At 27.5% G+C, this 19,413-nt stretch overlaps 1 protein-coding gene across 2 annotated transcripts; it reads left to right on the forward strand.

Moving 5' to 3' along the window:
* The first annotated feature begins 1,312 nt into the window (after positions 1 to 1,312).
* On the forward strand, positions 1,313 to 18,671 carry LOC132926674 (uncharacterized). Of its 2 annotated transcripts, none has more exons than XM_060991067.1 (5): positions 1,313 to 1,373; positions 3,730 to 3,895; positions 16,298 to 16,575; positions 16,669 to 16,834; positions 17,654 to 18,671. In XM_060991067.1, the coding sequence occupies exons 2-5, from the start codon at positions 3,784 to 3,786 to the stop codon at positions 18,016 to 18,018; spliced, it is 921 nt and encodes a 306-aa protein (XP_060847050.1). In that variant the 5' UTR covers positions 1,313 to 1,373; positions 3,730 to 3,783; the 3' UTR covers positions 18,019 to 18,671. The 2 variants fall into 2 exon arrangements, with proteins under 2 accessions (XP_060847050.1, XP_060847051.1); XM_060991068.1 differs by having other exon boundaries at positions 1,337 to 1,477.
* Positions 18,672 to 19,413: the final 742 nt, after the last annotated feature.

Genomic DNA, 19,413 nt, shown 5'->3' on the forward strand with positions numbered 1-19,413 from the left:
TTCATAGCTGACATGATGTTAGCGGCATTGTCACTTATGCTCACAGTTATTTTATCTTCCATTTTCCAATCTTGGAAGCAATTTATTCATACAATTTGATAAATTTTCAGGTGTATGGGATTTTTTGAAATTAAAGAACCCTAACAAACACGATTTCAATACACAATCTACCACTCGTATGAAATGTAGCTATCGTAATTCCCAATTGCTCATCGACTTTTTGGGATTTAGAAATACTAGAAATAGGCAGATGCTTTTTGTTGTACACGTTTCCATACGTCCCTTCACCAGAAACTTCATCGGGAACTTCGGCAGTTAAATTGTGCGTATACTATGTTTTTGTAATTTGTTATTGCAATTGCATAAATGTGCTTTCTTATTAAAATGTGTACTCAGATTAAAAGTGCAACTTCCTTTGTAAGAATACTCATTAGAACATGAATACATTTAGCATTTTTACCATTAACTAAACGAATATTATGATTCCAAACACCGCATTTTTACTAGTACATTTTCACCAACGATGTAGATAGAAACACCGTACACTATTATACACTATTATACCGACGTAGTGACATCTGACGCTACGACTGTAACGACTGTTGATGATTGTAGATAAGAAATAATCATAGTTTGATAACTACACAACTAAAATAAAAAACGATATTTCAGAAAAAATATCTCTTTATTATTGAATATTGATCACGGCAGATAGTATGGTTGCCCGACGAATCATTATAAAGTGTCTACCGAAATCACTAATAAAAACAGCTGGAAAATTCACTACTAGCACTTGAATGTAATAGTGGCTATTTGGCTATAGCTTATAAGCTCAAATACCGTGCTGGTGAGTGGTGGGTGGGCTACTATTCTATCATGATCGGTATTCGGTACACATCATTTCGCAAGTGCTAGAGTAAAATATTCCAGCTGTTCTATAGTTATTGAATTTGGTTGACGTTTAAAACGTTCTTATCATAGCCTATGATTCATAGGTCGTCGGGCAATCATACTATCATAAATCGTGCTATTGATTAAGAATACTATTAATTTAACTAAGGATTTTGGTTGGTACAAACCACATTTTAAATAATTTCATATGATATTGTTTCTTAAAAATGCGAAATATCGAAATATTATTGTATGAACTTTGGTTTTTTTTTTTTAATGTTCGTTCACTTTTCACGAGTTCCGTACAAATATATGAACATGTTCGTATGCCTGGCAACACTGGCGGACTGTTGCGCAGCCTTGCAGCCGTTACAAAGAACTAAAAAGAAAGAGTAAACAATATATAGTTGCGTCGTTGCTAGCAAGCTACATGTTTACATGTTTACTTTGTTTACAGTCGTCGAACATACTAAACGTCATAGGTAATCATATTTTTTTTATCCTTTCAATCCAATTATTATTAATAATATCGCTCAAATACTAATCGGTACAATACTACAATTGTGTTATATCATTTTTAAAAAAGGTAAGTACAATTGATTTGTAATTACGAACACGTCAAATGATTTCGGTTTTGATGTGTTTGTTAACCAATTCTAACCATTTTAGGACTTCTTAATTACTATTACTATACCGGTAGGTACGCCAGTCAGAAAATTAGACTTTGTGTTCCGTACATGGAGTAATATTGTTCTATGGTACCGTACCACCGTTATTTTCTGTTTTTCACCATATTTCAAGTTTTCCTGATTATTCGTGTATTGCCCGTCTTTTTCAAGCCGTACGTAAACAGTTATGTATTCGTTTTCGTTCTTTTTATTTTCACACATAGGTTTGCGAGCTCCTATCAACATACGAGATATTTATTTTATTGTTTTTGATTAAATTTACACTTTATTATATTATGTAGAGCACTGATATTTGATTCTAAGCCCATTTAACGATAATCTGTTTTTTTGATTCAATAAGTTGCATTTTATCATATTTATATTGTTATGTTGTTCTCGGTAGCTTAACCTTTACATATATCTTCAACCGCGGGTTGTGCTTTATATCATAAAAGTGTTTCTCGACGATGTTTGTGTCGCACAGTACTGTATTCATGTACTCTGGTATATTAGGTATTATCTGGTCAATATTTAAACGATTTTCAACATATAACATTTTTTTCATTATCATTACTGATTTTTTTTTATCATCTTTAATTAATTTGAATATACATATACTCGTAGGTTAATTTTTCATCCATTGAACGAAAAGAAAAAAAGTATGTTCGTATTTCATATTTAATTGTTAGTAGTTGATTAAGGACAGATTTATTGAAAACATTTTCATCTATTAACAAAATAGATAATCTATATATTATAGTTGGAGATGTACTTTTTATAAAATAACAAATAGTTTTGATTAATTAAATTAGCTTCATATAAAAATAGAAAAGAAAAGTATGATGATAAAAAGGAAAATAATTGTGGTTCTCCAATTACAATATAAATTTTTTTTTTCGAACTAGTTGAATCATCAGGCATCTTGATAAAAACTATTTTCTATAAAAAAAATACACAAAAATTAAATTGTCTTAGATAACAACTAACCAGGTATCATTGTAGGGTTTTTAGATGATGGTGTCTATTAAAATTGTAGTAACTTTATTTTTATGAGAATTAACTAGAAATAACTTTCTTTTTACTCCTTGAATAACAAACATTAAATATTGTTTAAATAAATATACCAATTAAAAAAGAATAGGTACATAGCTATATTATATATTTAAATATATATATAGTAAGAAACCCATACTATAAAGATTTGTAATTTGTGATATAGCTTCACGTTTCTTTTCTAATAAAATTTATAAAAGTACATAAATAGAAGAACAATATTATATACAATAAATAACAGAACTAAAATTGTTAATGATACCTGAAAAACCTAATAACTGTGGAGGCTTGCTATCTATAATTGCATGATCATAAACATTTAGAATTTAGAACTATGAATGATCTCCCCTCAAGCCCCACAGTTTCCACCTAAATTGCTAGCAGCAATAAGTAATAACCAAAATACAAAATGCTATAAATTTATAATTAAGGCTAGGGATTTCAAGCCCTAAAAAACCTTAAAATATGCATGTATTTATGCCTTAAAAAATTACTAAATATGCATTTAAAAAAGGATATTTGTAATAAATAATAATAATAATATGTAGATATGATACAGAAATAGATAAATTTGATTAATTATCAGAGATAATTATTTTCTTTTTTTCAGATTTGTTTTCATCTTGTATTGAGTTTTAATTGAATACATTTTTATATTTTTAATATAGTACTAATTACCTTGAGCATTACATTGAATTATTAGATATTTTCTTAAGTTAGGTTAATTATCTAGTAACTTTCCCATCCATATTGTAATTGTCAAATATGCAAAATATGCAACTATAAATTTTAAATATAAAGTCGTATACCTAAGAATCCCATTGATAAATTTAAAATTAGATCAATTTTATATTAATATATGCTTAACAATGGCAGAATAAATACAAGATGTAACACACCATAATTGAAAATTATAGATTTATTTAGTATTAATTTTCATTTTTATAGTAAATATAAAAACTTAAGACAATGTTTTGTATTTTAGTTTTTAACTAAAAATATCTGATCATAAATGTTAAATTAATAAAACAACTAGATCACTATTGAATTATAATTTTCCATGACAAATGTCAAGTAAAAACTAATTTTAATTTATTATTATGAAACTTTTTTTCAGGCTCAATTGTTAACTTGTCCTTTGATAACTCAGTACTTTAACAATATTATAGCAATGAAGAGTTTGAACCTGTCGTCATCTAATTCCCAGCAAAACCAACCGATAAGTGACCGTCAAAGTCCACATAATCAGAAAAATAATATTAAGGAACGAAAAGACATATCTGGTACAAACAATTACTAAAATAGCATACCTTTAACCGCTTCATTTGCTTACAATAATGCTAATGTTCCTTTCAATATGAGATACAATATAATGCCTCAAAATATGCCATATGTTAATGAACCTTTGGTCTCATCAACAAGCTCTTCAAATATAAATTAGCGCATTGGTAGTTATATACCTTCAACATTGTATCCATATAATAATATACAACCACAGATAACTGGATATTTCAGTAACCAATCATTAACGGGTGTAACAAAAAAAAAAACATTTACCAATGAATACATACAATCTTCATCAAATAGTATAATCTATAATGATGAACATACAACTAATATTCCCGTACATATCAACTAACCTGACACTTATAAATCATCAGTAAATAAGAAACAATTTTCGTCTAATCAGGCTTGTTAATGATGTAAAAGAATAAAAAAAAAAAAGATGAATGGTTTGATTTAACATCTAAATTTTTGAATAATAGTGTAAAAAGTATTAATAGAAAACCCTCATCAACATCAAACCATACTCTTAGTGTTTCAAAACGTTCTCACTGTTCTATATCTCCGAAATCTCGTAATATTAGTAGGGAAAAAAGTGTTAAAAGTACAAAAGCAAGTGAAGAAGTGTCTGAAATGAAAAAATTATCTTATTATATAATATAATTAATTATGAAAAAAAAGTGGAGCAAATCAGCACCCACAGATGTATATCATAAACAACTTGATGACAATTCAAAAGTTATTTTTGGAAACAAGATCGCACTAATTATATGTGATGAATTTGCAAAAACTAGGAAAACGTGTTTGTAATATTAATGAAAAAAACCAGCTATTTGTAAACCTCGTAAAGTCAATGGTAATGTTCATAAACATAAATATTCAGGTAATAATGGTTCTAGTACATGATGATGATGATTACTATGAAAAAGAAAATTTTACACTTAAAGAACTGAGTAGAAAATGTTTTACATTCAGATAGATTTCACTCAGAATTATAGTATAATGAGGTTGGAGAAATGAATGATGGTCCAATGTGTAAATGTAGTGTTTAATGGCAAAGATCATTACTGCATAATATTTAAGTTGGAGAAAGTCCCTTTGAACCTTGTTTACCAAATTCAAATAATAGTAACAAATTATTTGATTATAGAATTTCCATTATTCCAACAACAAGTTTTTTACTAAAGAACCTTACACTTATTAAATATAAAGGAAATAAATATATTTTTGAAGGATTTTCATTACTCTCTCGCTACCTTTTTCCAATCTTACTCACTTGTATAAAGTTTCAACATTAATTATGCAATATTATACATTGAAGAAATGATTTCAAATAACTTTATAGTGAAAGAGTTGCAATTATTTTATGATTATTTATTGAAAGACATTTTGGAAATAGTTGATTTAGATTTGCATGGTCTAGGCAATAAAGATGGATGTCCTTAATTTCATTTCATGCCTTACTTTGTAAGAGATTTTCCTGGTAATAATGGCAAAGAAATACTTTCTATGAATCTTTTCTTAAATATCTTTTAAAGAGCAACAAATTACTTTTGAAGAAAACTCTTTATCTGCTTTAAAAATATGTCTATGAATGAAGGAACTCTGAAGTCAGATGATTATATGCTCATGATTCTGAGCTAAGGCATGCAATGGTTAATTGTTTTAAAGGTTTGATGGGCTCTCTGTTTTTAGACGGTGGTATTTATGTAGCTGATAGTGTATGAAAAAACATTTTATAGGGATTTACCAGAATATCTCGATATTTGAGTAAACTACCCCAAACATCCCTTGCAACAACAAGAACCTGAAGGTGATCATAAATGGATTAGAAAACTAACAAACTTTGAAAATTGTAGGCATAAAATTTACCCATTTAAGATTATTAGCTAGAGCATTTACTGATAGAAGAGTTTCATGAATTTAACACTTGATTAGAATCAGCGACTTGAGGTATTGGAGGATACTGTTTTGCAATTAATAGCTTCAGATTATTTGTACAAATATTTTCCAGAACATCACAAAGGTCACTTATTTTTCTTTCGGAATATTGTATTAAACCAGTGTTTCCCAACCTTTTTTTACTCAACGTCTCTTTTAGATTTTAAAAATCTCATACCGCAAAAAAAAATTTTTTAAAAAATTTATGTTTTATTTTTTAATCAGCTATTTAATCAAAGAAAAAGTATAATTTAACATTTTAATGCTACAATTTAGTTAATTTTAAATTTAAATACCTACTTAGTAGTTAGTACGAGTACTAGGAATAAAATAATAATATATTATTAATATGAATTATATAATTTGATTTCAAATTTACTAATATAAAATAATAACACAAAAAATACTTGTGACTAATGACTGCCCTGAGGTTGATGGTTTCCTGCTAACGAAATGATATCTGGCTCACTAGATGTCAGCGTTAGTACGATAAGTCCGATAAGACGACAATAATGTCAAGTACCTACCTAGTACATAGATTCTATAGTCTGATAAGATAATTATTTTTATATTATATCTACATAATTCTGCAAATTATATTTGGTATTTTAAATTATCTTTTATTCTACTACGCAATATACATTTCAGTGCAATTAGTTATAAACAATTAAAATTAAAATTAAAGATGAACCCCCTCTCAGAAAATACCCCCTTCAAATTAAAAAATGCCCATATGGGGGCAGCAGCGCCCACATTGGGAATCGCTGTATTACAATCGAACTTAATCTGTAGTATGTGATGATTTAGGTATGGTCAGTTATTTAATTAAAAACAAAATATAGAGCTGATTTGTTAGAAGTATTTTTTGGAACTTTATATAATCACAAAGAACAAGTATTCTGTAATGTATTTTTCTTCCCTCGTTTACATGATTTTATTCTAAAACAAGGCTGGAATTATCTAAAATCTAACCTATAGCAATGTTGTCTAACATTACATTCATTTGATGGTGGTGAACCAGATATACCAGTATATAAAGTGATAGAATTTATGGGACCAACTAATGGTACCTATTGGTTTTTTTCGGTTTTTGTTGCGATTCTCAATTTCGAATATAAGTGTTATGGTTCCAGTTTGGGTTCTCAATTAATTAAATTGTATAAGTTAGGGTTCCGGTTAGGGTTTTTACTGGTTTTAATAGGTTTCATAAATAATAAATAAATTATTATTGATATAAAAGACAAATTATATTATTTATTATTATTTTTTTCTTTAAAATATTCTATTTGTACGTATGAACAATATTGCTTTTCCAAATTTTTTATGAGATATTATTTCTATATGGGGAAAGGACAAATTTAAACTCAAAAAAAAGCCTCTCAACACTTACTTGTGTCGTTGGAACACTAAAAACTATTTTTGCAAGTTCTGATAGTTCTGGGGAAGTTGATTTCATTGTTTACCAATACTAAATAATATTTACCTTATAGTTTATTTATTTTGATTAATGTCATAACTCATAAGTATTGTTTCAATTTTTGTTGCTATTGTAGATGTTTGTGAATTTGAAATGTTCAAGTCATTTGATCCAGAATAAGTTGTATTATCCTTATTTTTAAGGAAATAATCAAGTATATCAATAGAATCTTCTTTTATACTAAAACATTCTTCACTATCTTCAACAGCTGGCGTTATCTTTTAGTTCAATTGTTTTTAAATGAACCCACACACTGATTAAAATATAAAATGATCTATAGCAATATTTAATGTTATTTTAAAACATGGATCTAAAAAAATAGCTCCAATTAAAAATGTATTATTCATGATATAATTTTCTCTATGGATTATACAGTAAAGTACTCTTTTAGAAATTGATGAATTTAATGCTTCTGTTTGAAGTTTACATGACAACCAAAAAACATAAAAGTCTGATAATGTAAATTGTTCACTTTGTAATTTTTTGGTACATATTATTGCAGGTAATAATGCTTTTTAAGTGTATTTTCAATTTGATCCCAATCAAAATTACTTAGATTAATTTTTTTTATCTTTAAATCATTTGCTGACACTTTTTTAATAAATTCTCTTAAATACAGTATTCTTTTCAATATATTTAATGTAGAATGCCAATGCATTAAATAGTCAAGGTTTAAACTAATTTAAAGTTTAAGCTTTAAATTTTCTTTTTTAATTAATTATAAATAATTTTGTAATAACTTCATCTTTTAAGAGCCAATCATAGTTAACTGCAATGTGTGGGCTACACAACGGATAACTTTAAAATATAGTTAAATGACAATTAATTTAGTATAAATAATTAATTAATAATACAAAACAGAGTAATATATTATAAATTATTTTTATTACAGTTCTTATTATAGATTCTTTTCTATTGTAAAATAATTTACCAGAAAATATTGGGTAATTGCTAATATTTTATAATTCATCATCATTATTTATAATATTTTCGGATCATTCATATTTATATTCTTTATCAGTATTTTAAATATTTTTATTTAGTTTTTCACTTATTTGATTTTGATCAAAAACAGTTTGGTCCTATTAAAACTCATTATTATTAATTTATAAAACAATTTAATAAATAATAGTAGTTATGTTTTCATTAGGTAACTATTTTAACTGCTATATATCTATATACTAATAAAAATAAATCAATTATTTATAACAAAATGTGAGTTATAAATGTAATTAACTTGGGTAAATTAAAATTTTAACCTAATCAGTATTTTTAAAAAATAATTCGGGGTTTTTATGTATGTTTTGGGGATTGTGCACAATGCCCAATTTTTAAGGGCAAAGTTGGAACAAGTTAACGTTGCCCAGGCATTGTATACAGTGTCCAATTAGATTTGAGCACTGTATATTAAATATATAAAACATTACAGAAAATATCATTAACTTACACAGCTGTGTTAATATTATTACCTAAAAGTGGTTTGACATAAATAAAATGAAATTATTATTAAATTACAATTATTTTGATAATTTTATTCTAATTATTAATTACTACTATGAAAAAATGTTAGGCTAGCATTATTTTACATTATTTATTATCACATACACCACTATTATGGCACTTTGAATTGCAAAGTCGACCAGATCTTTTACATTTACACCGGTTGGTCTTACACAATGTATTGAAAGTACACCTATTGTACTCTTGGCCACCCAAATTAGACGATTTTTTTATCACTTCTCTCTTATTGAAATTTGTACTTTGTGGTACCTTGTTAGCCTGGATAAACACCTCTTTACATATTGTGAACTGCTTCCAACTAGAGTTGATGTAGTCTGTCCTCTTTTGTTCCAATTTCATATAAATTATCGATTATTATAGAAAAAAGTTATTTAATAATTTTAAGATTAATTACCAGAATACACCGAAGATCACATCTTTCTCAATCCACATCAGGAATTTTTATTTTTACATTTTATCCTTCTTTTCCTAGAAAAAAACGTTCTTCAGACAAATTATTTATTTTGTTAGATTATACTTTAAGATTTTCGGCAGCATTTGATCAATTTGAAGAAATTGATTCTATTCTCAATTTTATTTTATTGTTTTCATCTTTGTTAGAAAAATTGTTTTTCACTGTCTTTATCACTTCCATCACTTTTTTCGTGTTTCTCGTTTATGTCTTCGATTGAACTCCACAGCCTAGAGCTTTTTCTTAAAGTCTTCCTCTGATTTTAAAGTAGAAATTAAATCAGTTGTAATTTGGGATGATTTTAAGCCAACTTTAGCATGTGTTCTGAACATAGCTTCATATGACGAACGTTTTGTACCATGGTGAAACCTTGACTTGACTTTGTGAATGTCTAGACTTTCCGTGGACAATCTTAAGTTCTTCCCACATACTACACAACTCAATTACTTTATTAGCGAATTCCCTTCCATTATCGCTTTGCAAAATTGCTGGGGCTCCAAATGTTGTGAAAATATCAATTAACACGTATGCTACTTCTTCATTCCGTTTATGAGTAAACAGTCTGAAAATTACAAACTGTGGAAGGTGATCTTGATAGACCATTATGAACTTGTAATCGCCATCAGGCTGAGCTTGCATGTCTATTAAATCAACTTGACAGCGAGAGTTCAATTCTGATGAAAGTGAAAGTATAGGTTTTACAACTAAACCTTTTTTTTATTGTATTGCCTTTTTTTTGACAATGGTCACAAATTTAAAAATATAATTATACTCTCCCTTGTTATATTTTTATATTTAAGTTCAATTCATACTCCACACAGTTTCTACCTCCATGTCCCACAGATATATGTGTTTCATTAAGAAGTTGAAATAATTGTTTGTTGTTAACATAATACTTAATTAAATTACCTTTGGATACTGGAACTATTAACTTTTCAATCCCTGATATATTTACAACATCGTATTTTTTAATTATTTTGTAATCATCTGCAGTCTTTTTTGTGGTTTTAGTTTTCACTTTATTCACTTTTAAAATTCATTCATCATATTTTACTTTATTTAAAAATACAGCATTTGTATTTTTGTTTAATAGTAAATTGTTAAACTTTCATTAAACTTATTTCCATTTTATGTTAGAAAATAGTACAAAAATACTTAGAAACTAGTTAGAAATATTGACCAAAAGAAAAAACAACACTACATGCTGCTACTAATGACAGACTATGCAACGCAACTGACATGACAATAATCATTAAAAAATATCAAATAGGAATTTAACGATTCAAATATGAAATATTATCTGAATAGCCATAATGTTCGTGCAATATACTGTGTGATCACTTTATCATTAAAATTACGGTTTGGTTCGTATTATCGCAGTCGTCGTGTTGTCACGTACGAATAAAATATCTAAGTATAGGTTTTTAGTGATATTGTTACATATAAATGCAATTGGATATAAAAGTGTGCAGCGCACTGTATTTAATTCACTTTGCTTGGGCAATCTAGTATAATGCCCAATCAATGTATGACAAATTTGAGTATAAAAATGATGATTCTTATATTGGCCAAAATGTTCGGCCATTGTACACAGGCCCCCCTCCCCCCGGGTATTGTTATACAATGCCCGTAGCATATACATAAAACCAAAAATCCAAAATAATTAATTTATACCTATTATCACTGTCTTTGATTCTATAATAGAATCAATTTCTGGATGTGATATTCCATTTCTTCGGGTTCACATTCATTATCCGATCCGGATGTAAATAATTTAGGTAAAGTATTTTTTTTTATTTAATTTATTGTACCATATTAGCTCCATTATCTGATGTAATTGTATAAAATTGACATGGATCAATATTAAATTTGTTTAATACATTAAGAATAGCATCTTTTAAATATAAAAATAAAACATACATTTTTATGTTATCCATAGTACTATGTAAGTATTATATTATAATGACATTATTTACCTGTACTCGTATGTGATTCTGTGAGTTCTACAAGTCCTAAAGTTCTTAATATTATAGTGACATCAATAATTTATTGTACATTTATTCCTAAAAATGCTCTATTACATCTTGTACCTGCATCTATTTTTAGTGAAATAATTTTGTTATGTATTTCTTTAATTATATCATTTTTTAATTTAGCTGATTCTTCATTTACATATTTTCTAAAAAACCAATATACACAATTTAAATATCTTAGCACATATTTTTAATACAATACTAGGGGAAGGTACCATACCAGATTCTTTTAAAAGGCTATAGTAACTCCCATTTGCAAAAGTTGTAATAAAAAAATAATCACTAATTATAGACCAATTAGCTTACTAAACGTTTTTTTTCAAAAATGAGTGGTCTATAAAAACAAGATTATTACATTACTTAGATATCCTACCCAAAGTTCAATATGGATTAGGGAAAACCTAAGAACAGAAGATGCCTTAGCACGGCTTTCCGTGGACATTTAATAACTTGAACAATAATAAAAAAATATTAGGAATTTTCTTAGACCTTAGTAAAGCTTTCGACAGCATTTTACATAAATCGTTATTTCATATAAGTACATTAATCTATAGGTATAATTATTAAGCTACTAAAATTATTAGAATCTTATCTGCATAATAGAAAACAACAAGTTAAAATTAACAACATACTTAGTGATGAAGTATCAATTACAACAAGGGTTCCTCAAGAACCTATGTCCTATTCTATATATTATATATGTCTCTTCATTAGGTCATTTAAATATTCACTGTAAATTATTTTCTTATGCAGTCGAAACCACCATTCTTATATCAGGGGACAATTGAGTTGAAGTACATCTAAAAGCAGAAATGGGTCTGCACTTAATAAATGCATGGTTTCTCAAACATAATTTAAGAATAAACTACACTAAATCAAATTACATCACTTTTACCATCGACAAAAGAACGCAACTCAATTCAAATCTAATTAAAATTCATGATATACGAGTGTAAATCTAATAATTGTTCATGTAATACTTTAAATAAAACGGAAAGTATAAAATATTTAGGTATTACATTCGATCAACACCTCAAATAGGATATACACATAAATAACACTAATGAAACTACGAAAACTGCACTATCTGTTCATTAACGCAAGAAAATTCCTAAATAATCATGTTTTACGTTTGTAACCATGACACTATCTATTCTACAATATGGAGTAACTGTTTAGGTATAAAAGGAAGCAATAAAATATTCAGACTTCAAAAAAGTATAATTAAAATATTTTTAAATAAACAAAAAACTAATTACTAAGAATATGTTTAATAAATTCAAAGTTTTCACAACACAACAATAATATTACAGAAATGCACTATATTATACCTACAAATTTAATTTAATATTGAATTTAAACATAAATACTATAACACATGTTTAAAAAACAATTTAGAAATTCCTACTGGTCGTTTATTGAAATCTAGTCGTTGTTTTTCGCAAATGGGTTTGAGATTAATGAATGATATTCCGATTCAAACTATACGTCTTATAAAATATACAAACACTCCATTAACTTATGGTCGATAAATAATACTAGTGACTTTCAGTTTACGTAATGTACCAGTATATAATATTATAATGTAGACCAACGGTTCCCAAACTTTTTTTTCGCTATTTTTTCTCATTTATTTTTATATTTATATTTTTTTTTTTCTTAGTCCATTTTTGTTGTTTTTACATAGCTATTTGTTTATTGCTATTCATGTTTTTATCATTATTTCACTAATTAATAATTATTACTAGGTATGTCTATTTTGTTTTTGAATTATAGTCAAATGTGGCAATTTTTACGGAAACATCAAAAATATTATAAAATTTATAAATGCATACTTTTTTAATAGTACTCCATCATCACTAAGTGGTTATCCTTAGTGGTGAGATAGACCATTTAACTATGTTGTATATATATATATATGTATAATATGTATATATACACTGAAAATTGTAATTTCTGGGCCAATAAGTTATTATTATTATTAATTTACTTTATTTATATATTATAAGTATATTATATAAATATTTCTGAAATCAGAGTAGTTAAAATGTCAATAGAAAATATTTTAGTATAGGTAGTAGGTACATACTTTATAGTAAGAACTGATTTTTTCTTCTATAAAAAAATGTAATATGGGTTCTGGTTGGAGGAGTTAGAGTTCTTAATATTTATAGTGATTTTAGGTTTCGGAACCGGTTGTCATAGACTACTGGCCATAGTATACAACGAGCTAAAATGAATGCTGCCAATAGCGCATTAGAAATATCTAAAGATCTATTCCCACAGTCGCATTATCAAAGGCATGCTATATCAAGAAGCTTACGTCATCAGTTTTTAGATGATCAAACAAATATTGATGACATGATTAAGTCATTAAAATCCAATTCATTTTTAGTTGAATTGGACCAAAAACCAAAAATGAATTGGACTTAAGTGATTTGGATTTGGCTAAAAAAAACTCCATGAAAACTATTAGCGGTGTTATGTGCTAATAAAAATATTGAAATAGAGAATTATTTTGAACAAGAAAAAACAATGAAAACAATTTTTATGCTTTCACATTTATGTGTAATCTATTATTATTATCTAATATATATTAAGAAAAAATGTGATGGAATGATTATATATTAAATTCATTTTAATAACAATTGTGTTAGCAAGTGAATTATTAAAAGCTGTACATGTATTTTACATTTTTACATTAATATGATTAAATTTATTTCAGTACTATTAGGTATAACAAAATTATCTTTTTTAAATTTTATTTGATTGTTGCATAAGTTAAGCTTAACTATAGTCTAACCAAATTATATTTATACCAATAAACTTCATCAATTTTACAATTACATTTTGAATAATTAATCAATAAATTGATGAACTAGATATTAGCATAATGGATAACAGTTTAAAAATGTGCATTCTAATATATTTTATATACCATATTGACTATAAACAGTAAAACATTTTTTATACGTATAAATTGTGTAGTTTGATACCGTGTTGATTAAAAAAAAAAAAATTATATTAATTTATTGGTTACACTGCAATGTTGTTATATTTTATTTGTTTAAACTTTTTTAAAAACATATAATGATGTTTTTTATATGTACATTTAAATATTTTGTTGATTAACTTAGGTGTTGAAAGGTCCGATACTCCTAATTTTGTTATATTGTGTTTGTTCTAATTTTTGTTGTTGTTTAAAGTAATATAAATTTATGATGCATATTATGTGAGCATATTTTTCTAATATTTGTGCATATTTTGACCTTTTTGCTTTGCATGTTTGCCACATTTTTAGTGCATATAATTCCGGTCTCTAATTATAAGCATTGACCATAGTTATAAAGATAAATTACTTTACCTAAATAGCATACCCAACCTTCATCTTTGAAAAATTATTAAGTTCAAAATGATGTTTTATCAACTTAGGACAAACCTTTAAAAGTTAATCAGCTTCATTTAAAAATAAATTATGAAAACCATTTTATGTGTGCTTGACGAATGACTGTTAAAAATAAATTTATTCATCAATGTATTATTGTTATTATAAATATTTATTAGTAATTACTTACTTTTAACTGTTTAATAGTGTAAAAACGGTTACATATAGTTTTCTTTAAATGTAGTACATTAGCAAATACTAAAACTTTACGTGTGATATTAAAAGGATTTTCAAAATGATTTTTAAATCCTTCAATACTTGAACATATTCCTAGTTCTTTTCACATTGATTTATTGGTACTTGTTCCATCACTTGTAAGCCCGAAAACTTGACCACCGACATCATCAAGTAACAATATTGCTTTGATAACTAGCTTTACCAAATTAATGCCTATTGGAAAAAAAATATTAAATTTAAACAAATATAATTCAAATAGATATGTATCAACTTTAACTGGTTTAAAAGCAAAAACTGCCATTTGTTATGTAAAATGTTCAACTAAACGTTCGGTTAACTCGTGTAGAAGTTGATGTACTTGTTCGGAATGAGGGGGAGACGGAGTTCCATTATGACTTCTCTCAAGAGAAAGAACTCGATCTTAAAGACCAGCGATTTCCTGACGTAAGGATGCGTATTCCAATTTTAACCCATTTACTTGAGACGATAATGTATCCAACCTAGATATCAGATCGCTAAATTTTAAATCTACATTGTTGCAATGTTTCATTTTGCGTCTTTTCTAGGTTCAATATTGTGTTGCGAAATTCCACAGCCGAGTGAGGGGAAACTACATGAGATAACATTACAGCTTTGGCTAACGTGGAAAATCCAGATCGGGTTATAAAACTAGAGGTCGGAGCTGTAGGTGATGACTTATTAGATATGCCTGGAATTAGATTCTTAGAGTGGAGAAAACTATTGTTATGTATAGCTCCTTGTAGTATAGAGAATGCAACCCAATATGCTAACAACGTTATCGTACCTGTTAGGTGAAATAGGAGTTGTGTATACCAGCCGCTGGGTCACGGTGTATAATGAATATGGTTGGTTTCTGCGACCACTGTATATAATATGCGTGTGATGCAGCCTTATCGTTGAAGTTCGATTAGATTATCGGATCGGCCGGAGGTAATTCGTCCGATTACGGTTGATGTTAAGATAAGATTATTAATTATTAATTAACTCGCTAACTCTTTATCCGGCGGCCATATATTAACCTTGAATACTTAAAGCTGTCGTTATGCAAAAACTATTGGACAGATCGACTTAAAACCGACACCGAAGTGCATGTGAACTTTTTATGAATTAGTTACAATATAGAACACAAAAAACTTATAAATAGGTATTACAGAAGTAAAATGAGAAAAGTACAGGACCCATTTAATAGATGTTATCTACTGCGCTCAAAATATATATAATATTGCATGTATATAATACACTTGCTTCTTTGTAACCGGGTATTTCTCGTTATATTTGTTATTTATTATGTTTTAGTTTTTTTTTAAATTTTTTTTCGTTTTTGTTTTTCCACAGAAATTGGACTAATTCAACCCAACGAAATTGATCCGAAATATACCCCTACGCCCCCAATTAAACCCATCCTCGAATTCGATTCGTTGGAACCGGAAGAGCTGCCTAGAACGTCTGATGGACTCTTCTTTCGAAAAGCAAAAGTAATTTGGCCTGGATTTCGTAAAAAGTCGACTGAAGAATTAGCAGCTTCTTCTGACATCAAGGAAACCGTGAATTGTGGTCAGGAGTTAGAAGTCATATTAAATGGGGCAGCTGAATTAATATATTTCTCAGAATATGTATGTCCTAACGACCCGAAAAACCTATCGTTGATTGAATAAAATTAAGAAATTCAAGTAATTTTAATTTATTATTATGAAACTTTTTTTCAGGCTCAATTGTTAACTAATACTATGATAACAAAGGACTTCAACAATATTATAGCAATGAAGAGTTTGAACCTGTCGTCATCTAATTCCCAGCAAAACCAACCGATAAGTGACCGTCAAAGTCCACATAATCAGAAAAATAATATTAAGGAACGAAAAGACATATCTGGTACAAACAATTACTAAAATAGCATACCTTTAACCGCTTCATTTGCTTACAATAATGCTAATGTTCCTTTCAATATGAGATACAATATAATGCCTCAAAATATGCCATATGTTAATGAACCTTTGGTCTCATCAACAAGCTCTTCAAATATAAATTAGCGCATTGGTAGTTATATACCTTCAACATTGTATCCATATAATAATATACAACCACAGATAACTGGATATTTCAGTAACCAATCATTAACGGGTGTAACAAAAAAAAAAACATTTACCAATGAATACATACAATCTTCATCAAATAGTATAATCTATAATGATGAACATACAACTAATATTCCCGTACATATCAACTAACCTGACACTTATAAATCATCAGTAAATAAGAAACAATTTTCGTCTAATCAGGCTTGTTAATGATGTAAAAGAATAAAAAAAAAAAGATGAATAGTTTGATTTAACATCTAAATTTTTGAATAATAGTGTAAAAAGTATTAATAGAAAACCCTCATCAACATCAAACCATACTCTTAGTGTTTCAAAACGTTCTCACTGTTCTATATCTCCGAAATCTCGTAATATTAGTAGGGAAAAAAGTGTTAAAAGTACGAAAGCGAGTGAAGAAGTGTCTGAAATGAAAAAATTATCTTATTATATAATATAATTAATTATGAAAAAAAAAGTGGAGCAAATCAGCACCCACAGATGTATATCATAAACAACTTCAAAAGTTATTTTAACCTAACCTAACCGGGTATTTCTCGTTATATTTGTTATTTATTATGTTTTAATTTTTTTTTTCGTTTTTGTTTTTCCACAGAAGTCGGACTAATTGAACCCAACGAAATTGATCCGAATAATAGACCCCCTACGCTTCCAATTAAACCCATCGTCGAAGTCAATTCATTCGGACCGGAAGGTCTGATGCCACCAGAAGAACCCGATGATGATAAAAAGAATGATGGACTCGTATATCGAGTACAACATTTTGAGGGGCCTATATGGCCTACGAATTCAACTGCAGAATTATTAGCTTCTCCTGAAGTAAAAAATTTGCAAGAAGCCATGAAGAATGGTAAGGAGTTAGTGCACACAGTAAATTTGCCAGAACATATGTCACTATGTCAATCCGAAAAATTTTATACTAATGACCCTAAAATCCTATCGTTGTTTGGAAATAAATAAGACTGTTACAACACCAGCTCTCCCCAGAAAAGTACACGCGTTATAAAAATAGTATTAATGTATAGGTATTGTATGTATATTACGACGAATGTTGTTCACCTTACACGGAATAGCGATTTATGTACGTAACTGATTCATACTTCCATGTTCCTGTAACGTCACTGGGAAATTGTACATAAATTGTGCACTTCGGTGATTCGCGCGTTCAAAACATGCAAGTATTTCTTTAAATACTCGTAATAGTCTAATTTTACGATACGTCATCAATTTACTTTACGCACTACGCTGAGTATATAATATTAATACACAATACATTTATTTATATATATATATGTCCCATCCACTTAGTGTAATCGTATTTTTCATGAAATGGATATCCATTTCATGAAAAATACGATTACATTAAGTGGATGCGACATATATATATAAGTAAAAGACTTAAATCTTAAATAAATTTAGTTAGAACCATTTTTAATTTTTTTAGTATTAACTATAACTATTTTAATTGAATAATGTATTTTATAGATTTGTAAGCGATTTATAAAAATTTAGTTATTCCATATGAACAATACTCGTCAGTGTTCCCTATTTATCATAATATTAATATATAATCACGCGTGTATTTGTAACTTTATACCACCGGTTAAGTTAAATCAAACATTTTTTTCTCGTTACTGAATACATTTGCTATTTTTTTTTTTTTATGTATGTATACAATATATAATTTGAAAAATGAAAATATTTTTGTTATTTGAACTGTAGACTAAAACTAGACTGTAAAATCCTATTAAATTAATATATGATACGTTTGCTAGATGTACTATATTATAAGTTTACCGTTTAAAAATTTCAAAATGCCGCTGCTTAATGTTAAAATGTATACTATACAATATACAAATATTTATATTTACAAAATAATTATAATATACTTAATATTATATTAAAATACTGTTTGTACATTTTTAGTGATTGCAGTTTCCTATATTTAAAACATAAGCATAGGCGAAACTACGGGTCAAGCCATGGCCTGATACTGACTAAAAATTTGTATATATTATATATTTTAATAATTATTTAGGCATTATAATAAATAATATATATGTATACATGTAAACGTATACATTAGTACGTTTTGTATAATACTATAATATCATATAGTATATACTATATTAATATAGGTACAAATGAGGATTATAACATATCATAGTAAAGTGATATTTTTTTAAATGACTAATAGTATATTTATTTAAAATTGAAAACTTTATTTTTCGCATATAAAATTTGTGAAATTTTTCGTTTAAATGTTTCGTAGGTACCTATACTACACGATTATTATACCGCTCGTACCTATTAGAAGTATACGAATATGTGGACTTGATATAATTTCTTAAATTA

The sequence above is a fragment of the Rhopalosiphum padi genome, chromosome 3 (genome assembly GCF_020882245.1).
Source record: "Rhopalosiphum padi isolate XX-2018 chromosome 3, ASM2088224v1, whole genome shotgun sequence".
Lineage (NCBI taxonomy): Eukaryota > Metazoa > Arthropoda > Insecta > Hemiptera > Aphididae > Rhopalosiphum > Rhopalosiphum padi.